Genomic DNA, 23,116 nt, shown 5'->3' on the forward strand with positions numbered 1-23,116 from the left:
GGCTGTCCTGTGCAGGAGCTGGAGATCAATGATCCTTCTGGGTCCCTTCCAACTCTGGATATTCTTTGATTTTATTAATTTACTGTGTTGTCAGTATGATATTTTTCCCCAATGCACAATCCTGTAGTTTGAGCTTGTTAAACCTAATACACAAAAAGCTACAAAACCAGAATTTCCCTGCATTATTTGCTGGGCAAACTATACCTAACAAGAATCATAAATGCTGTTTTCATTTTGAGGCAGGTACAGGTCATTTGCTGGTTTTCATTTCTTTTTTTGTTGTATGATGGAGAGGCTAAAAAATAAGTGTAGCAAGGGAGTGATTTGATCTGTAATTACATTTCTATTTGTATGACAAGAACTCTAGTTTCTATAACACCAGTTTTTAGATCTAGTTTTTATAATACTGCTCTAAAAAAGAGCAAAAATTTAGTCACTAAAACAATATAATAGCTGCTTATTATTAGAGCAGTACTATAATGTTTCTGGGAAAAAATTGTTTACAATTTTTATTAGAAAAACAACATACATCATTCAAAATCCCTCCTGTTTCTCAGTAACAATTTTGTCTATCATCTTGAGACCCCATAAAATACTCTTAGACAGCTGTGACAGAAGACAGCAAAAAGAAATTATTTTGTACTCAGAGAAGCTGCAGATAATACAGTGGTGCTGCTAAAAGATGCAATAGCCCGGGAAAAACTTAAACTTTGTTAGAAAACATTAACAGCTGTCTAAAATAGAGGAGATAGAGACAGAAATCTCCGCTTTGAAAGATAATCAGTGCTCTGATTACATATCTCCTACTCAAGGTTAGTGCTCCATTGTGAGTTGCAGCACAGCTCCTCATGTGTAAGAGAACATGGCATTAAAAAGGCTGTGCAAATTCTGATTAATGAAGTGGTTAATTGCTCACAGAGTGAGAGTCCTTAAGTTGGAAAGGAAGTTTAAGACCATTGAGCTCAATCAATAACCTAGCTCTGCCAAGCCCACCACTAAACCATATCCACAAGTGCCACATCTACACATCTTCTAAATAACTCCTGGGATGGTGACTTCACTGCCCTGGTCAGCCTGTTCCAATGCTTGACTACCCTCTCAGTGAATAAATTTTTACTGATATCCAATCTAGACCTCTCACAGCACAACTTCCTTTTCCTCTTGTTCTGTCCCCTATTACCTGGGAATAGAGGCCAACTCCCACCTGGCTGCAACCATGCTTTTAGGTAGTTGTAGGTGTTGGTCCTCACATAGGCTGCTTTTCTCCAGGCTGAACAACCCCGCCTCCCTCAGATTTTCCTCAAAAGACTTGTGCTCCAGACAATTTACCAGCTTCGTTGTACTTCTCTGGACACATTCCATGATGGTATTAATGTACTTGAAAAACAGGACAGTCAGACAATGGCTCTGTCCAGTCCTTCTACAGTTTCTGCAATACAAAGAAAGCCTTCAGATTCTGGTTACTTATAATTCCTCTTGCTTCCTCATCTGTGTCCATTTTAGTACTCTATAACCTTTTCCTTTAGTTCTTTTTCTCCCTTGGTTTAAGCTCAGGCTTTGAATTTTAGCTTGTATTGCTGCAGTGCGGCATGTAAGACTTCACGCTTTGAACTCCTGCTTATATCCAGGCATATCAGTCTGCATCATGATCTGCTTTAGTTTATCATCTCCTATGCATGCTGAGCCTCTGCTGGGAAAAAAAAATCTTTCTGTCTGTTTACAGCAGTTATAGTTAAGGTGTTCATGTAAAGACTCCTGTATCTTAAGACAGATTTGAGGGGTTTCTTCAGGACAGGATTCCTGTCTTTTTGGTCCAGGGGAATAACTCACCTGTCTATTTTTCTCCCTTCACCAGATGTGCAAGAAATACTTGTGAAGAGACAGGGTCAGGGAAGAATTTATTTTAATCCAAAGAGCAGATTAAGTCTTCTACTGAAAAATAGGCAAACATTACATGTATTTCCTTAGATGCTATGTAACCTTTTAGGATGTTGAGAGGAAAAATTATTTACATATTAAAAGTACATGAAGGAAAAATGAGGCACAAAAATTACCTATCTTGGTCTTTGAAGTTAAGACTTGCTTGCATTTAATGGCATATTGGATAGATTACACAAAGTTGTCCCACTCCCACCAGCCACAACATCCCACAGCCTGTAGAAACACATTCTGCCTTGTGCTAACTTTCAGTTTTCCACAAGTTGCATTAGGAAGACAAGTCTGCTTTTCCAAACAGGCATTTTGGTTCAATCTGTACTGGCAGTGTTGCAGTACTGCATTTTTAGGCAAACCACCAGTGATGATAAGCCTCAAAGATGCATTGCCTAAGAAAGCTCCCCCTGAGCCTGTTCAGTGGGAGATTTGAGTAAATACAGCACAACCATACTGCACACACCATATCCAAGGATTTTCAGGCTGGGGCAGCCTCATCCACTAAACAACAATGGTGTGGTGCAATAGAGCATGCACAAACCAGCTCAGACTTGAAACTACCTTCTACATGTATTTGCAATATTTGCTACACTGAACTAAAGCTTTTTTTCCCCCCTTTCTTAGGGAAACCCTTTTCTGTGGGGGAGAAGGATTGGATGCAAACAGTGCTGCTTTCCAGGGTATGCCCTACTAAACTGATGAGTTTGAAGGAGTCTAACATCTGTTTTAATGGCATTATATCTCTTTTTGTAGTCTCTAGGAGAATGGTATAAGCAGTAGCTGATTACCTAAAGCAAGACAGTTTGTTCTGACATGTCTTGCTTGGGGCCCATCAGGGAAGGGTCCCCCCAGCAGGTGGTCTCTGGTGGGACAACACCAGCCCTGAGGCTCTGCTCTGAGACCATGCTCAAAACACAAACCCACAGATCTAGACAACGCCACTAAGGCACTCAAATGTAAGTACATACTTGTTTTAGGAACCAGGAACATCTTGGCTGTGTGATTTCTTTTGTGGGAATTTAGCTGTTGCATTGCTATTATATATAAATCATCTTCAGCAATCTTTTTTAGTTCAGGATATTCTCAAAGACATGGGGAAATTTTCTAGAGGTTAATTGTTTTCTTCCACCAAATCTGTAGAAATTTGTAAATTAAACTGGTTAACACCAGCTATCAGTGACCAGTGCTGTAGGACATTGTTTTTAACTGCATGCTGTAAAACCATTGAAATAAATATAAGCATTCTAATCACTTTTACGACGTTTATCAAATCTCTCCAGTAAAGCCTTCCATATGCTGCCTGGGATTGTTTGGTGCTTGCTTATGAGAGCCTGGACAGCAGTCTTTGTCTGAAAAGAGAAGAAAAATTTGTCTTTTTAGACCTATTTTGTGTATGGAAGAACAGTATAATCACTAACTTCTCAGAGGTTCATGAGAGAAAATTCACACATAGCTCTACTGTAAGAAAAAACTGTGTTTTATATTAACTAGCTGTCCTAATGACACATTTCTTGAAAAAGAAAGGAACAAAAACAACTACTGCAGTTTGGGTAGGCTCAAATTATTGAGATTTATCAAATGTGGCCATTACTTAGTCAAAGTAGTCTTTAATACATGCAAACAGTAAGTCTCTGCAATCTCCCAACTCTGAAAATGATGGGTAAAGTCTGACTCACCTCATCTGATCTTATAGCTGACCTATCTTGGACTAGGAGTTTGGAGCAGAAGCCTTTGTCTGTCCTTCCCAACATGAATTCTCCCATAATTTTATCATATACAGCATGCACATAATAAGAAAACTCATAATACTCTTTACATGAGGTTCAAATGCAAGTTTAGGAAGTGAATCAACACATTATTCTATATTTCTAAAATAAAATAATAAAATAAGAAATTGTCTCCTTTTGGTTTCCCTCATGTATTTAAACTTGAAATGAGGGTAGCTACATACTCCATTGATCTACCCCAGAGTTATAGTAGAATATCACTGTGAATATAAGAAAATAATAAAAATCTTTCCTGATAGATTCATGTCCTAAATCCTTTGCAGGGCAGGATCAGACAGAGGTCAGCCAGGCCATTGCTCACCTCAAACCTCATTTAAGTTGCCTTTTTTTTAAGTAATATCAGCCACAGAGTGGCTAACTAACTAACTAAGTGGGTGGTGGTCAAAGGGGGCAGCCAAAGGCTTGCCTTAGTAAGGTAAATCAATAGAATGGGAAATTTCAATTTCACTTTTGCGGGTACACTGTTCCCCTAAAACACCAGAATATGAATAGCCATAAGCCATATTGCTTCCAGCCTGCTAAAGGTGCTAAGACCAGACTCTACAGCTTCCTGGGGCTACTCCCTCGTAACAGACCAAACCTGTCTTTCTGGTTTCACTTTTGTGAAGCTCAGAACAACCTGCAGTAGACCCTTAAAACAGGAAAAAAGAAAACAAAAGAAGAAAAGCTAGAGCCTTGATAAATCTTTGGGGGGGCGGGGGGGGGGGCAGCAAAGTGTTTTTTAATAAGTGATTTCTGACTGTTTATTTGTTTATGTATTTATAGGCTGTAGAGATTTTTTTTTTCCTCCAAATCCTCCTTTCATCTTCCATGAAATATTTTAAAGCTGTATTTTCAGTTTAGCTTAATATTTTGAAAAATGCTTAAACTCTAGATCTAGAAACACTTTTATGCTCCTGCGCATCACTAATTTCATCAAACTGTAGGTACTCAAAATATTTTTATATTTTGGATGCAACTTTTTCACTTTTGCATTCTGACAATGAGACTGAAGCTCTAGAAGAATTTTGCTTCTAGAGCCCTAGAATCAGTGAAGATTGTCAAAGTTATTTGTTGTTTATGAAATTTATTTTCATAGTTACTGAAAACCACATTTAAAACATAATTAAAACATAATTTATGTAATTTCAGTTATCATAATTATTATCAAAGTTATCAAAGGCATGGGAGAAACAAAGTTAACATAAGAAGACAGAGCTCATACATTTCAAAAGGATGAGAGCATCCCAATCAACTGTTACTATATCAATATTTACTGGTAGGTATTTGTACATTAAATAATCCCAAACCTCAACTGCCCATAGCTTTAACAAGCTAGTAAAAGTGTATTTGTCTTTATCCAAGCATGCAAAAAACTGGTGTCAAGTGCACCTATAGTAGAGGGCAAAGTATGTAGTTCACTATCACAAGGAGAAAGAACTTACCTTTTCAACTAATTCCTCTGTAGTTATATTCGGATCGTAAGGGATTGGCTTCCCAATGTATGTGCGAAATTTAACTGGAAGCCCTCCATATGGAGGAGTAAAGGGCAATCGAGTGCTTTCATATAACTGTCTAAAAAATCCTGAAATGGTTTATGGGAGGAAAAAGTGAGATTATAGTCACAGAAAACACAATCCAAATGTGAAATCCGATTAATGTAGAAGACTTCTTAAAAATGCATGCTTTATTTGACAGTCAGGAAGTTGTTACAGGATTGAGGCAACTGTCCAGCAAAACAAAGCTTGATAGTCTTAATAGGCCAGAGAAATAAGATTACATTAAAGAACCAAATCACACACACAAACCAGTTATGCACAAGCTATTTCCAAATTTGAGCTACCTCTGACCCACAGCAAATGTTAGAGAACCCAAAGCAAGCAAAAGTCTGAAAAGCAAAGTCTAAGATAAAAGTAAGAGAAATCTGAGAGAAAAGAGATAAAACATTCCAAAAGATAAAATATATTTTTAAGTTCTTACTTCTTTCTTTAAACATCCTATAGCCTTCACGGACATTCTGAGTATACATTGGAATGATGGGCTAAGGAAGTACACAAAAAAAAAAAAAAAAAAAAAGTTAGAATGTTATACCAGGTTTGAATTTCTGCTTTAGTGGTTGTTAATGCAGCTAAGAAAACCACTCAAATATAGAGGGTAATTATTAGTCAGTTAAGCAGTAAAAAAGGAGTCTTGATTTAAAAATTCCAGAATAGAAATAAAATGCTGTTTTTCAGCTCCCACAAACATCTCTTTTAAAGTCACTATCTCTAAATAAAATGACTGACATTGTACTAGGTTTTCTATAACATCTATGCTATGCATTTACTGCAATATCACTGACTGGAACATAAAACAAATTTCCACAGTTTCTCTGTCCAAAGCTTTCATCATGAGTGGTGAATTGGAAAGTATTCAGTTCGTGAAGTCTTGCAGAAAGCAAGCAGATATTCACAGTTGGCTCACCTCATCTGCTTCTCAAACAGGCTCTAACTGAAGCAGTAATGCTTGGATAAAATTTCACTGGAAAGGACTTCTGCAGATCGCTGAGACAAAAAAAAAGGCAATTGTGTGTCCTCACTGACCTGGACTACACACCTTCTGGAGGGCAGATCCTTCAGCACTTACAGAACAAGTTCACTTCATCATTGTGACTGAAAAGAAACACGCTTGAGACCTGCACTTGTCATGCCTTACAGCCTGAGGTAAGATTTCATAGTTTGTAGACAAACTGACAGTAGTTGTATCCCTACACGCAAAGAGTTTTTTTTCTCCTCCATTGACCCTTTTCCTTTTTCTGAAACTCTAATTTGAACAGGTTGTTGGAACAACTTGTCCAGAAGACTTTTGTACTGTTAAGAATCACTACCACAGAACAGAAACTGCAGGATGAGAAAAAAACAAGCAAGAGAAAAGACCTAACTAGAGCCTACCAAACAACTCATAAGTGATAGAAGGCATTAAAAGGAAAAAATACCCAAGAGAGAACAAAAGTATCAAACATGCATAAAGCTGTAATAGTAAACCTTTCAGAATGCAGAATTAAGGGAAATTGTTAGAAATAAACCTTTAGAAAGTAATCAGTAATGTATTTTAAAAACATGTAAGTACTGGACACTGAAAATACCATACTTTGTTACAGCTATTAATTGAATACTGTACATCTAAGCTGCTAAATATATGAAACCTGTCTATCACAAAACACTTTAAATTTTAGGAATAGTACAAGAGTAACATATGGTGGGTTATAAAAAAATCTGGCAATTACAGAAGTTACTGTCACACAATGATCAGCCATCAAGGTGCAGGGTAGGCAGCAATGTTCAGTCCCTACGCTGGAAAACACAGGTATACACATAAAATCTTACATTTGTAAAGTAGCACAACCAGATCTGCAGTAACCCACATATTCATATTTTCTGTGCTGGAACTGAGCTGGATCACACCCAGCCAGTTTGAAAATCACAGAATTACAGGGTAGTTGAGATTGGAAGAGACCTCTGGAGATCATATAGTCCAAAACCCTTGCCCATAGAAGAGAATTTTATAAATCAAAGTTCCCAACTTTTCCTTATTCAACTTGAAGGAATTTTTTGGCACAGATAGAATTCAGGGATCTTCAGAAATTATGATCCCTCCCTGGTAGCCATAGATAGAGAGTATTTCTGAAGGTCATGGATGAATTTTACCGAGACAAATATATGTACACTGAGTAATACTATTAAATAGTAACAATCTCTGACTCCTGTTAAGTAGAGCAGTTACACAAAATGAAATGTGGAAACTGTACAGGTAAAGACTGAGGCTGAAACTACCTTCCTTGTTTGCTTTTATTCAACTTTTTCAGCGGAAGAACCATTGAACTTCTGTAATATTATATGATGGATGGGAATGTCTATTCATATATAAAGAAGGTTTTGTCTTGAAATCCCTATTCAAGTAATCTGTGACAGGTTATTAACCACCACGTAGTCATTTTGATAAAGTGTGTGTAGTTCTTTGGTTGATGGCTACACTGTATGTAAAGAAATTCTTTAAATACCCTTATAATTCTATCTTGCTTTTATTCATGATATCTGAGTAACTATTAGCAAATTTATATTAATTGCTACATAATAGAACAAGTTATGGCATCTGAATGAGTCTATCCCCAGTGTATTTGGGTTTTGTGGCCAGATTTTGGTAGAGGGGGAGGTACAGGGGTGGCTTCTGTGAGAAGCTTTCAGAAGCTTTCCTCATGTCTGGCAGAGCCAATGGCAGCTGGCTCCAGCAGAGACAAGCTGCATGCCAAGGCCAAGCCTATCAGGAATGATCATAACACCTCTGTGATAGCACATTTAAGAAGGAAAAAAAATTAAAATATTGTGCATATGTAATTGCAGACAGAGAAGAACAGAGTGTGAAAATGTGAGAGGAACAACCCTGCAGACACCAAGGTCAGTGCAGAAGGAGGGAGAGGAGGTGCTCCAGAGCAGAGATTCCACTGCAGCCCATGGTGAGGCAGCCCATGGAGGACCACAGCAATGCAGAGACCCACCTGCAGCCCATGGAGGAGACCCACACCAGAGCATGGATGTCTGAAAGAGGGCTGTGTAGCTGTAGGAAACCAGTGCTGGAGCAGGCTCCTGGCAGGGGTCTGCACACCCACGGAAAGAGAAGCCCATGCTGGAGCAGGTTTCCTGGAAGGACTTATGACCCTAAGGGGGACCCTCGCTGGAGCAGGCTGTGTCTGAAGGACTGCACCCTGTGGAAGAGTGACTCACATGCTCATGAAGAACCTGTTGCCAGGGGGATGGACTCAATTTGAAGTTTGTCTTCTGTGGGATGGACCCCATGCTAGAACAGGAGAAGGACTTCCCTCTGAGCAGTGGCAGAAATAATTGGCCATAACCCCCATTCCCCATCTCCCTGCACCACTGCAAGGAAGGAGTGCCAAGAAAGAAAGGAGAGGTGGAGCAAGAGGAGTTACTTTACTTCTCATTGTCTTGCTCTGATTTTGTTACTAATAAATGTAATCAATATCTCTAAGTTGAGTCTGGTTTTCCCATAATGGTGTTCAGTGAGTGATTTCTCCCAGTCTTTATCTCAGCTCATGAATCTTTTGCTTTATTTTCTCTCCCCTGTCCACTTGTGAAAGGCAGTGATAGAGAGGCTTTGATGGGTGCCTGGAATCCACTACACCCCAGTCTTTGGTCAGCCTGGAAGACTAGTCTGACCAGTATTGAAAAGGATGCAGCAAGAACAAGCAATCCAACTGAAATATGTCAAAAGATGGGATCCAGTAACTGCTATGGGCCTAGCTTTATAAAAGAAGTGATATATAAGGTTAATATTGCCCCCTCTACTGTTAAATGCACAGAAGACCTGTTTGTTTGGGGTTTTTTTAAAGTGTTTAGTTATCTAAGGTTTGTCTGATTCCAGATTTCCAGAAAAATATCAATGATGCTCAAAGTTCAGCGAAGCTTGCAAGATAATTACAGCAATGTCTACCATAAAGGGATCCACTCAGAGTTCCTGACCATAAAAAAACCCACAAAGCTGAATGAGGGTAATAATAAGAGATATAAGAACCAGCAGCATTGTAAAGGTAAGCCCAGGCTAGTAGCTGTCAAAGGATAATACACTCTCTCTGCCCTCCTGCTAACTGTCCTGCATAGTGCCTGTTTTACCAAACATTACTCAAAGGACCACAAGACCCTTTCATACTGCAAGAACAAGAACCTTACCCTCAAAGAATACCAAATTCATTAAATAAAATCTTAGAAAGCTCCATCAAAAACCAGCCACAAATTCTGTCAAGAAAAGGAGGTAACAATTTTAGGTACTACTATTCAGTTATTTCCATGTCCTTCTATATTATGGAAGACTGGTAGAATTAGGAGAATTACTGGCAAGGATTCTTGTGATTGTTTTGATCAGGGTGGCAATCTATTGAAGGGCACTCAGAGTTTTTAATTCAATTTTTATTTAAAAACCCACAGCCTGTTACACTGCATTACTGTAAGGTTCCAGGTAAAGGGAGAGCATCTGGCAAAAGTTTGTCCAGATGTTTGAAGTAGCTTGAAAGACAGAGATGAAAGCAAAATCAATAGAAATCTCCCATGTTTTTTTTAAGTGACAACTCTAACTGTTTCAGCATATCATTCATTTAATTCATAAGAAGACTATTAGGAAACTCAAAATGCCCATATGAATTTCACTGAGTTTATCCCATTCACATTCTGATACTTTTCCAGCAGTGGTGGTGTACAGGCCCACACAATATATGAAGTACCATGACTAACACCCACCCTTTCAAGAGAAAGGGCAGGAAAGGGAACAGAAACACATAAAACCTGACTATTAAAAGGCCACATAAGACAAGATCTGGAAACAAGATTCCAGGCCTAAAATTACTTTATCCATTGGGTAAGTGCCCCTAAGTTTATTCTAGTGTTTAATTATCTCCCCACAATAATTTAGAGATAGAGTTATAAAGAAATATTAACCTGAAGTGTGCATCTTCAGATCCTTTGTACTGGGAGCTACAGCACAAGAGACCAAAACAAGGTTTGAGAAGCAACAAATTGGATGAGGTTCAAAAGAGATAACGGCACAAAAATCTGAAAGGGATGTTAAGAAATTAAAGTTTCATGGGAAGAACTCAGCTCCCTGTGCAGCTTCTCCTATATAGACAGGAAACTTTATGTGGAAGGTCTAAGAGCACTGCAATTGATGAGATATTCATAAGAATGTGAGGAAAAAGTGATGGTTGTGCAATTCATGAGAAAGCAGTAGAAAGTGCATGGCAGAACAGAGAAAGCCTGGATTTGCACCAGTATTGTCAGACACAAAATACAATGCTAGGTCTAAATTAAGGAAGAAAACTTGTGTTTAGAGGTGGTGATGATGAAGAGAAGTGGCAGTCAGGAAAAAGAAGACAGGGTTGCTGCTCTTTCAGATGCATGCCATCCCAAACAAAATAATTTCCCAGAGACTGTATCAGAAAAGCAGTCTTCCACATAGATTTAGATGTTAAGTCAGAGCTAGTGGTAGAAAGTTGTATTTGTAGATCATCATCCATACAGAAACTAACTGAAACCTTGGCCATGAGTACATTGGTAGAGTGCAGATCAAGAGAAGCACATGTCTGGAAGATGCTGAGAATCTGACATCCACACTGAACACATTTCAGTGCTCTGTTTTTATGTAGAACTAATTCTTGTTTGGCATCATTGGCTGAAAGACCATTTGACATGGGAGAGTATTAGGTTCCAATTTTGGTTTAGTTTCAGCGAGAAGGAATACAACTCCAGTATTCTAACACATTCCTTGATATGAATGAAAGCATGGTGAGGGAAATGCAAAAACTGCTTAAAAAATGCACATATGATTCAAACTCAGGCACTGATGTAGACACATCTTGAGTGAGTTGATGCAATCTTTCACATAGATGAAGAAAAGCAAAGGTAAGGACAAAATCCTAGACCTTCCCAGAATAAATGAGAAAAAAGATAAGGTTAATATATTAAAGAATGATAATAAAATGACTGGCTATGTGGAAGTAAAACAAAAATGTAATTTCTATTAGGATATGAAAAAAGAATGAAACCTTAGGGCAGTGTGAAAGACCACAGTGAAGACTCTTGAAATAGTCAATATGAAAGACTGGATGCCTGCACGATGAAACTGTAGACATGGAACCACAGAGATGGTCACTTTGAAATGGCCAAGAAGAAGTTTGACAGTTCCACAAAACTCTTGCTCCTTGTGAATTAATGTGCTCGAGGAAGGAGATGGAAAAAGGAAATGAAATCTTTATTTTCCAACCATTTCACCTGGAAGATTTTCCAACAAATGCTTCTAAGCTGCATTTTATAATGAAGCAGATATGCAGAAAGCATGAACTGGGATTGGTAACATATGGCACTTACCACTTTTGCTTCTAGAGCGACCTGAGCAAAGCCTTTTCGGTTTCCCCACATGAGCTGATAACTTTCATCACTGAACAGTGCTTCTCGAACTCCACCTGGTGAGATGGACACCAAGTATCCATTCTTCAGTGCAACAAGACACTCCTCCCTCGTACCTGGTATCACTCCCGTCACTCCCAACAACAATTTAAGTCCTGAAACAAATAAATAGTAAATGTACATTTAATATAACAATATATGTCCCAAATACTGTTTGCATATCAGAGACAGATTACAGCTAAATTAAAATCTAGTAGCTATATATTTAAGCTAAGACAAATTTTTACGAAGGAAGTAAGGCACCTACAGAGTAAATGCTGGCAAAATGACAAATATGTGACAATATTTGTGCCCAATATTATGACAATGAACCATCTTGTCAGGAACATTTCAATTAAAAAATCCTTCCACATGCTATCTTCCATAATTATCACCCAATTTATATCAACAAAACTTGTGGGTCATAGCTAGAAAACTGAAAATAAGCATCTATTCCTCTATCCTTATTTTTATATATTTTAAATATATATATATAAAAAATAAAGATTACTACAAAAATAAATACCTGACAAGCAGCTATTTTTGGTCTTCTTTTAAAATGTGATGCTTAACATTTTAAACATTGAGGTTTTAAGTTGTTTATTTGAGTATTTTGTGGTTAAATTGCAATCTACAAAACTGTGGATCAAATTGAACTGTCCTAAGACTCTCAAGATGCATGAATGACAAAAGCTAGCAGGGCAGTTTCAGCACCACATGAATGAATCATGAATGAATTCACCACAGTGAATCTCCTTCCTCTGTTTCCATAACTGGGAATTCTCTAAAAGACAGATTGAGAACCATAGAAGTACTCTACGCTTTCTAATATTATCTTTATATTTTAAATATGTCAGTTTGGAGCTCTGATAGAAAGCAAACAAGTATTTCCACAATCTTCAAATTCCCTGTTCAAACAGCAGTTTGAAAATATTTTTTTTATAATAAATGGAAGCAACAGCTCTGAACTGACAGAGGTCTGCAACAAAAACTTTGGAAGACAGTGGATAACACAGTGCTGAATCTTGTAATTTAATTGTATTTAATCTTATTTAGGGTGTCATACTTGACAGATCTTTCTGTCAAAGACAGATGTTGACTTTGTTTAATCCCTTTGTGAACTCAGGCACAATTCTGTTTTATCCTAAAGACAGGAATGCCATATTGTTATTAAGCAAAGAGGTTCTTCATTTGCTTGGCTTTAAAACTTTGAGAATTATAATGTATCACATGAAAACATTATCACTTCTTTTCCAGGTCTCACAGAATTTCTTATTCCTCAGCCATGCAAGGCTTCTGTCTGATGTCCTAGCTCTCCAAAGTAAGCAGTGCCACACCTCTGAATCATCCTTGTCTTTTTTTTTTGTAACTTTATTACTTAGCAGCTATTCTGAGATGGAGAGAGTTATTAATTCACAAGAAGAATTCTCCTGTAACTGTAATTAATCCTGTAAATAAATTGAGGCCCAGGATATGCTCATGAGCATTCTAAAGAACTAATCTGTGAAGTGTAACATTTCTTTGCAAAAAGTAAGCATAGTAGAGCAAGAGAAGGTTAGGGAGAAATTTCACTTTTAGCCACACTCAACTAATGCAATGGGGAGGTCTAACTTTAATTATTTATAGCCTTTTTTACCAGATGTATTTTCATAGCCCTTTTGAAAGCTGACACAGCATTTGCCACCTTTTGTTGCTCTAGCATGAGTATAATGCAATCAATATGTTATGTACACACCAGTAGTCCAGAAACTGCGCAGCAGAGAGTGTTGCTAACAAATGTGTACTTTATATTTGTAATAAAAATCTGTGCTAGGGACACTTCCGTTTGAACATACCTTCTCATTTATCCTTTAAAAAAGGAGTCTCCTTTGCAATATTTTGCTAAACTTTCTCATTTTTTGAGGGTGCTCTTAAAAGCCAATCATCTTTTGATATCTTCTTACTTCTGATGTGCTCTGTATTACAGAGTATTTACTGAGTATGCCTCAAGAAAATTATTGTCAACTTTCTAGGAGTGCCTGAATATGGTTTTAGCATCAAATATACTTGAGTTTATAGTACTTGCTTTCAGGAAAACTTTGTTTCCTGAAGAGTGTCCTTCTGCTTCTAAATAGCTTCCTTTATTCTCTATATTAAAACAGCTTTCAATTTAGCAGCATAAAAGTGTCTTTAAATCATTCCCTTGCTATTCTTTCTTTACTCTTCTTTATGGCTTGTTTTTCTAAAATTTAATTATCTTTGTTTCTCTGTATCTTCTCCTGACCAGTCAGCACTGGGTCAATAGTAGAGTCCTATCCAGCATTCTGTACTGAGGGATGACACTTCATCCCAAAATGATTATATCTCTATTTGTTGGCTTTGGAGGGTTTACCAATGTTTTCACTGAAAAGACAAGATATGCTTCCTTGTTTTTATGGTTACATCCACCAACTTTTAATTTAAATTTAATTTAACTTTTAATTTAGAAATGTAAAAGCAGTCTTTTAGTTTAAAAGCTCTTTTTCAAGTACAGTAAAGTTCACCAAAGCCAGGACAGGTTAGGTGAATCCAGGAAGCTTAAATACATGTTCTTACCTGGTAAACGAAACACAAAATGATCAGCTACTGACAGACAAATTCTTTTTTTCCAGAGAAACAGCCTAGACAAAAAGTAAAGGTAGTCTATAGGAATAGCTCCATGGTAATACACAAGAATGCCTGGTCCTTCTGGGAGGTTTTCCACACCATGAAGCTCATAACCTGTTTGGGATGGAAAGCAATATATTGACAATGATATCTGTAAATCATCTGGCAGTTTAAAGAAAAAAATTTACTGTCCTTTGTTAAATGACCTTCAGAGACTTGTGAAAGCCTCTGTAGTAGCTTTCAAAATAATTAAGTTCTGGATGGATCTTTTGGTCAATAGCACAGAGAAAGTCCCTTAAACACCACAGCTTGTTACTAAACTGATTTGTTGGTGAGTTAAATCATGAGATCAGACCTGAACCTGACATTTTCCCCAGTGAGGGTACTAAAATATTTATTTCCCATTAGGAACTTTTTGTAAATAGTACAATAATAATATTTTTTTAAAAATTAGTAGCTGGTGTGAAAATGCTTCATTTTCAGAAACAGAGGCAAACAGTCTGGATACTTTCCTGAAATCTGGAAGAATGAATCTCCATTCTGTGTCAAGGAGAATGAAAAGTTTGGGATTTTCCATAATAAAGTGTTCCTCTTTTAGAGAAGGTGAGAAGTTTAAATTGAGACCATAATATATAAGAATCCCAAAGAGAGGTTCTCTCCACAAGGCTTGTGTATTCACTTCACAGTGGGAGGGAATTTCCTCACAGACATTCACTTCTATGAATCCTTGTCATGACTCTTCCCACATCTGGTTTAGGTTTTGGGAGGAGTCATACTAGAAGACTAATGTATACAACAACTTGGGAAATACACAGCTTTTGCCAACTAAAAGCTCTGTTCCACCTTGTCTGCCTTCATTTCCATCCCTGCTACAGCTCCTGCCATGAGCCATTTGGATGGGATTAGAGTAGGCTGAGACCTAGGAGGACCTGGAGAAAGTTTTATACTGCAGGATGTTCAAAGAAGCCATACAAAGTATTATAAATGTAACTTATTTGCATCCATTTGGGAAAAAAAAAATTAAAATTTAAATTTCTGTGAATTTATCACCTACTGTAATTCCAAGCTTCAGACAAGTTATGTCATACTTACCATGCCATACTCTTGCATATATATCCCAAAAGCTTGCTATAGTTTTTCTCATATCATTCCAATCATCACTCAAGGGATCTCCTTTTAACTCATTGTTCCTCTGATAGATTAAAAGCAAAATATTAGTAAGGTAAATGAAAAAGACAATTGTTAAAGGAACTATAAAAAAAACTAATATTGCACTAATTGTCAGTGAGCCAACGATCACATGAAAAAGGTATTTCTTCAGGAACTCCACAGCAGTCCATTCTTCCAGTGCATAGAAAAGGCAGCTGAGGTTGGTCATTGGTATCTGCCCTGAAGCACAGGATTCTTTTCTACCTATCACGTCCTGCAGGGAGAAGAAAGAAAAAAAAAAACAAAAAAAAAAAAAAAAACAGCTGTAGTTTCTCAATTTAGGAAGGTTTCTAATGATCTACCTGATGCTTATTTTGGTATAGCACAAGTTCAAACATTTTGTGTCTCTCTGTCATGCTAAAATTGATGGCTAGGAGATTATCCATGTATTTATAGAATAGGTGCTGAAACAAGAAGGGCTGGGGTTCAACAAAGCCTCAGCATCCCTGCAACATGGCTGATCAGATGATTTCTCTCAAAATAGGGTAAGTGGATAGTGTTTTTAGCAGCATTAGCCAAGACTGCTGCCAGTGTGGGCTCTCTGCAGAGATATCCTCTCTAGAGAGTCCAGCCTGGGCTTCTTCTCCCTCTCACTTTGGCAGCAAGAGGATCAGACAATGGAGTGAGCAGCTGAAGGGACAGCATGCAAAACCAAGGAAGTCATAGCTTTTTCACAAGGCCTGGTGGTGTCTGGGACAACACTTGGTACTGCTGTAAGCACTGAAAAAAAACAGATTTCACCCTTCATCCATACAACTCCCCTTTCCTTCAGATCATCCAGCCCCAGCAAAGGCCAGGAGAGCTCCATGGCCCTACTGACTGTTTTCCACATGCAGCTCCCTAGCTACTCCATTCCTACAGCTGACCCTGCCTGCCTGACAGCAGGTAGTGGTTACACTGGAATGCAAGAGCACTCCAGCATCACTGGCTGCTTTTAAGATTCTTGAACATTAGCCAGACATTTAAACATTGCAATCCAGCTCAGTAATCCATAACTGAATACAGATTTTCCTTTCCTCAATCAGGTTGCTACTTGTTTAACGAGGGGATTTTTCTGCTCCAGCACCAGAACAAGTACCTACAAGAAACAAATCCTAAGTTCCAAAGTCAGTGCCAAGATCATGAAATACAGCAAGCTCAGACTTCTCTGACTTTACGTCTTCAGCTGTGTACTTACATGAGCAAAACTGCTGTACACTTTTCCTTCTTTGAAGCTTTGGGTGGAATATAGGGGTGGACTGGTGCAAATCACAGCTCCCTTCAGAATTAGGGATGACAAGGAGTACAGCAAACAGCAACAGTGGAAAGCAGCCATGAACAAGCACTAGAGTCTAACATGCATCAGGGCAAGCAAGCCCCATGGCAAGCCCTGCAGAATAAGTAGCTGCAGTAGCTATAAATTTGGTCTCACACATGCCAGTGAAATCTGTCCTTATCTCAAACCCTTTGAACTCCACACTGGCCAGCAAAAAGGACCACTTGGTTTAACCCCAGCAGCTGAGCACCACACAGCCACTCACTTACTCTCCACTGCAGTGAGATGGGTGAGAAGATTAAAAGTGAAAAAACTCATGGTTTGAGGCAAAGGGCAGTTTCTTAGGTAGAGCACAAGCTGGAAGGATAGTAAACAAAAAGGAAACAAGCACTGTTAAAAGATGCTTCACATGGAACAAAAAAATGAAATCAGTACAAAAAAAAGTAAAATTGGAAAAAGAATTAGTATAGAATTGCTTATATCCTAACAACTGGTGCCTCACTAAGATATGGGAAGATCTGGACTTTTTCATTGAAAATAGATTTTATCAATAACATGAAAGAAAAAAGGAATAGTCTGCATGATTCAGATATTAATTTATGTTAGACAGTGTTTAAGAAGGATAAAACTGATGGTGCAGTGCTACTTCATAGTAAGGTATAAGTAAGGGTAAATAAGTATAGTCAGGTATAAGTAAAGTTCTGATAAGAGCAAGGACTACAAATTCTCAATGTGTGCAAAGCATGCTGTGTTGACAGAGCTCAGGAGTGTAACTTTTCTTTAAAAAGTCCTTTTTCTGTATCTCTGTTTCTGCTGCATCTTTTCTGTATTTTTCTTTTTATTCTTGGATTTCTCAGCCTCCTTTGGACTGAATTCTTTTGGGATCCTCCCTCGTGGTGAGCCCTGTTTATCTTAGTTCTTATGATTTGAAGAAAACTCCCGAGCTCGTTAGAATCTTGTTTTTCGTGTTTATTAAAAGGTGATCACAAAACTTAACAGGTCTCTCCAGGCTGGCTACACAAGGTTAATCTTTGCAATTTGGAACATTTCTTTCTTCTGATGGTACAAACAAGGCCTTGTGGCACACTTCGTGTCTGATGCACAAAATGGCCCCGAAATACACAGTTCTTTTATCTTTATACTTATTTTTACCCAATTAACAATAGACACGTATATTATTTTTCTTAATGACTTAATGACCCATCACCTCTGTGATGCACTGTGGCATTTTCTACCCAATCACTTACTATTACTCAAAAACCTCTAGGAGAAGAACATGAAGAAGAAAGAAGTAGGGACAAGGGATAACACCCTAAAAAAAAAAAAAAAAAAAAAAAAAAAAAAATCAACCCAAACCTTTTCTTTGATTACTTTTCAAGAAGGGTTATTTTTCATTCACTCATGCCCTATGCACCAACAACAGAACTGCTGCTCTGTTCTACAGAGCACTCTGCCTCCAGTTTTGAACATCAGTTAACTAACTACTCAAAGCTAGAGAAATAGTTCTAGGTTGCTTACTTAACTAGTAGCTTAATTTGTCTAATTGTTCTAAAGTTTCTGCTGAAGCTACTTGAATTGAAAGCTGAGTTGTTATAAATCTCTATCTGAAATTTCTTGAGTCAAACTCTTCACGATAAGGTGTGACTAAGATTGATATAAGGTTACACTAAGATGTTGCCTCTTTGTATAGATCATGATTTGGAGTAACATTCATTATCTCATCTTCATTCTGTTTTAACACAGAAAAATTGAGTATTATACAAAAACCTATTTTCACCGAGATAAGGTATACCTTCTTTTGAGTTAACTAAAAGAAGTGATGCAGGTGAAATTGCATCACAAAGTGATCAACAAAATGATACAGCTCAAGGGTGATACTTGATTCACCTCCATATTCAAGAACTTTATCTCTCGTGCAAGATTCTGAATCTTGTCACAGTTCACACCATGCTTTAACAAGGGCATTTTAAGGGGGCTTGCCTCAAGCTACTGAATCATAAATACTGAACAGTACTTGGAATAACTTGTTCAGCCTGCAACATAGGGTGAAGAAAGAGTGGATTTTGTATTGTGATTGGGGGTTCGGATCTGGAACACAGACTACTACAGCCAGTAGAAAAAGTGTCCTAAATTCACAGATAAAATGTCTGTATTCATAGCAAGTGCATCAATAATAACCCCTATATGATGTGGGGATTAATTTGGACATAGATCACTGATGAACAAGAGATCATATAATCTACCAACAAGATTTAAAATTATTCCAAGCAGGAGTAATTGCAGACTCAACCGCCAGAAAAACTGGCAAGATAACTGAGAAGCTGGTAACTGATGCCACTCATTCTAATTTTATGGGAAACAGACCTTGTAAACAAATTCACCTCCATTCTTTGAAGAAATTAGAGGTTTAGTAGCTTGTACAGGTTTCATGCACATATATTTTTAACAGGAGCTTCTTAAAGAGTCATTTTAACTCTCACATGAGCTGCTACTTGAAAGTCATCCTTCCACCAGTCCTTCCCGCTATGTTCTTGCCCCCAGCTTGATCTCCCACAGGATCCCTGGCTCCCTGCTAAAGGGATGCCAGTGAAAATGCTGGCACAAGAAAAATCACTCTTGGGAACAGCCCAAACTTAGGCTGGCATATGAGTATTATGCAAGTATATTACCAATGCCACTTGGCATTTTTATTAAAAAATAAATCTCTTTTAAATGGAGCACATATGCAATGAATGTCGTCATCGACTAGAATGACAATAAAATATCCATCAGTAGTGGACTCTCTACCAAATGAGAGCTGAATGTATGCCCTACATTATTCAGCATTTTCAGAATTTTCTTTCAATATTAATAGGATGTTTACATTGATCAGTTTTAGCAATGTAACATTCCACTGATTCCTCTTCCTCCAACCCAATTTTTATGTAGCAGAGAATCACTTGCTGGCTGGAAAACAAATACCCTTAACTTTGTTAGCTCACAGACTACAGTATAAATTAACATCTTAACTTATTATTTTCTGATTATAAGTTCAATATAGACACCATAAAAAAGCTTTAGAAAAAATGTAAAATGCACCAATGTGCAAAATCATTTTGTTTGTTTTTTAACCCACAAAACAGATTTAACAGTACAGATTTGACCAAAGACATCTGAAAGTAGTTGTGTAGACACAGAGTGAGTTCATCTTCTGCCTGTTAGCTGGATGGGTGGGATTCAAGCTAATTCAACATCATTCCAGCTGAGTCCAAGGGTAGAAAAAGAATAAATTATTGACTGATTGAGGAAAAACTAAAAGCAGTGTGGCTTTTTCTGGAAATTTGGTACTGTGGTTCAGTTTCTGCTCTCATAGTTTAGTTGCATACTACCTCAATATTTCATAAGAAAAGAATGAATTCCAATCACTGAAACCTGGACCCCAGTATTTGGACTATATGATGCGAATCCAACATGGCAAATGCACCCCTCTACTGTCAGTATAACATCAAAGGGCTACAGCAGGACAGGACTTCTATTTTATCATGTTCTATTGGCTATGTCTCACCAATCCCCTGCTGAAAACACAAATACAAATTTGAAGCATTCTTTCTATCAAACAACATATATGAAATTATTACAACTATAAGAGTGCCTATTGCAGGCCTGTTACTAACAACCTCCTTGACTATGCACTAGAAGACAATGCAGGTGGGTTACCACAAAGCAAACGCATTTACTTAAAATGGCTTTGGTTTGCCCCTAATGTCAAATTTAAGAGAGAAATTTCTCTTCTGCTTTTATCAAATCTGAGCCAGGAGCAGCTCCAATGTGTTTCAATACTGAATATCCTCTAAAAGGTTAACAAGTGGGTATAGTGTTGTATTATTAAAAAAAAAAAAAAAAAAAAAAAACAAAGAAACATTTTTTAAATTGCCTACATTTTTCTCATCTTATCTGGTGATGGACTTGAAGCTACTGTTCTGAGTGGTTTCATTGTTCTTACAGAGAACAACATGTCTGTTGACATGTGAGGTATTTGTTTGGGCTCCACCTATAAAGCATATCGAATTCCAGAGTAATCACTGTATCTACACCTGTAAAATTATAGGTGATGTCAGAGAAAGACAGAACTACTGTGAAAGGTGCTCCCCTTTCAACAAAAGTCTCTTGTAGTACAAGGCATTTAGATCCTAAAGTCTTGCTGAAGCATCATTTGCTGATAAGGATAATCTTACCAACACTATAATCCCAGGGAAGAACAAAGCTGTCACAAGAGACCTATTACACTAAAATTAAAACCTTGTTGCTGGCTTTCAACCATGATTGAAGAGTCATCATCTTGGTCCTGCTGCTCAGTAGTTTGCTCTTGGCAATAAGTTTAGCAGAGCATAGTGAGAAGATGCTTTACCCAGAAGCGAGTGCAAAGTAACTGCAGAATTTTGGAGAGAAAATTTTTTGACACTTGCTTTCTTGTGACAGGCTCTTACTCTTTGCTTAAACTCAATTGCTCTGTTTCATGAGGGGAGTCATCCAGCTGTTACAATTCTGCCCCTTGCTTTGGAATGTAAATGAAGTTCCAGTTTTATATTCCCTGGACATTTTGCGGCAATTCCATGGAAAGAAAATAACTCACTTTCTGGTCTCAACCGGCCGCCACCCACTTTATTTATCTCCATAAATCCACCTATCTTCTACCCTCCTGTGTTTGTAGTTTCCCCCACCTTCAGCACATCCATCCCCAAAATGAAGAGTCTATCCCCGCCAGACAGAAACTATCAGCAACTACAGTGCTCAATCCATCAGGTTTTTGCAGCCATTCTACCTTTTATACCCTGCAGAGGATACTAAACCCAGAACACTGTTTCCCATTTACAACCTCAGCAGATAAAAATAACTGAATCCCCACTCGGGTTTGATTGAGCATGTGGATATTAGGCACTACCCCTAGCTGAGCATTCTTGATCAGCTTGGTTGCCAGAAATGTGGCAGGTAAGAGCTAGAAGAATAATGAAATCATAGAATCATAGAATGGTTTGGGTTGGAAAGGACCTTAAAGAGCATCTGGTTCCAACACTCCCTGCCATGGGCAGCGACATCTTCACTAGCCCAGGTTGCCCAAAGCCCAGTACAACCTGACCTTCAACACTGCCAGAGATGGGGCATCCACAACTGCTCTGAGAAACCTGTTCCAGTGACTCTTTATTTTTATGCTAAATTTCTTCCTGGTATTTAATCTAAACTGCCCTCTTTCATTTCAAAGCCATTCCCTCTTGTCCTGCTGGTTACATGCCTGTGTATAAAGTCTTCCTCCAGCCCTCTTGTAGGTCCTTTTCACACACTAAATGGCTGAAATGAGATCTCCCTGGGGCTTTCTCTTTATCAGGCCAAACAATCCCAGTTCTCTCAGCCTGTCTTCACATGAGAGTCCTCTGATCATCCTTGTGATCCTTCCCTATACCTGTTCCAACAGGTCCATGTCTGTACCGTGCTAAGAACTCCAGAGCTGGATCAGCACTCCAGCGATGGCTCACACCTGGAGCAGAGTAGAGGGCCAGAATCATCTCCTTCACCCTGCTGGCCACACTTCTTGGGATTCAGCCCAGGGTATGGTTGGTTTTCCTGACCTGTGAGCACACATGGTCGGGTGTACAAAGAGGGAGTGCAAGGAGCAGCATCTGCGTTCAGGTCTGGTACCTGTCTTGCTCAGGAACAAGTAAAATACAGCAAGTGCCCACACCTACATTTGTCCCTTTTCTTCACCTGGAAATGTCATTTAACATTTCCGAACGTCAACATCGCGAAGACTCGGGGGTTTCCTCAGTGTCGGGCGCTAAGGGCCCCTAAGAGCAGATCGTCGCTGAAGCGCTGGAGCGCGGCCGGACCTTCCCGCGGCGGCGGCTCCGCCTGGGGTGGCTCAGGCTCCCCCCTCGCCCCCCGTCCGGTCCGGTCCCGTCCCGTCCCGTCCCATCCGGTCCCGTCCCGTCCCGTCCGAGCCCCCGCCCCGCTCACCTGCCCGCGGCGGCGGCGCCGTCCCGGACCCCGCGGCTGAGCCCCGTCCCGGGATAAGCGCACCGCCACCCCCGCACCCGGGACGAGGAGGCGGAGCAGAGCCTGGCAGACACAGCAGGTTCCGCGCCCACATCTCCGTGTGATTCTTCCACGATAAAAATCCCGGACGGGCGGCGGGTGCCCCGCCTGGGCGCGCTGGGATGGAGGAGCCGCTTCCCATCGCAGGGGAACAGGGGAAGCGCAGAGCCTTCTGCGGCCTCCACTTATTGGAAGGAACAAGGCTCCCTAGGACGTGCTTCCAGTCAATTCATGTCTACGTTGATCAAGAAAACTTTCCGGCAGTGTCACTGACT

The 23,116-nt window shown here is 38.9% G+C and overlaps 1 protein-coding gene across 3 annotated transcripts; it reads right to left on the minus strand.

Annotated features, from left to right (window-relative positions):
- Window positions 1-1,731: 1,731 nt before the first annotated feature.
- LOC131575982 (transmembrane protein 68-like) lies at window positions 1,732-22,886 on the minus strand. 3 transcript variants are annotated; one of them, XM_058832166.1, is made up of 7 exons: window positions 22,764-22,886; window positions 15,404-15,734; window positions 14,261-14,425; window positions 11,609-11,802; window positions 5,679-5,739; window positions 5,144-5,283; window positions 1,732-3,281 (listed from the first exon to the last, which is right to left on the minus strand). In XM_058832166.1, the coding sequence occupies exons 2-7, from the start codon at window positions 15,687-15,689 to the stop codon at window positions 3,177-3,179; spliced, it is 951 nt and encodes a 316-aa protein (XP_058688149.1). In that variant the 5' UTR covers window positions 15,690-15,734; window positions 22,764-22,886; the 3' UTR covers window positions 1,732-3,176. The 3 variants fall into 3 exon arrangements, with proteins under 3 accessions (XP_058688149.1, XP_058688151.1, XP_058688150.1); XM_058832168.1 differs by having other exon boundaries at window positions 15,404-15,503; window positions 22,764-22,819; XM_058832167.1 differs by lacking the exon at window positions 22,764-22,886 and adding an exon at window positions 22,515-22,545.
- Between the last annotated feature and the right edge of the window lie 230 nt (window positions 22,887-23,116).

The sequence above is a fragment of the Poecile atricapillus genome, chromosome 2 (genome assembly GCF_030490865.1).
Source record: "Poecile atricapillus isolate bPoeAtr1 chromosome 2, bPoeAtr1.hap1, whole genome shotgun sequence".
In the NCBI taxonomy this organism is placed as follows: domain Eukaryota; kingdom Metazoa; phylum Chordata; class Aves; order Passeriformes; family Paridae; genus Poecile; species Poecile atricapillus.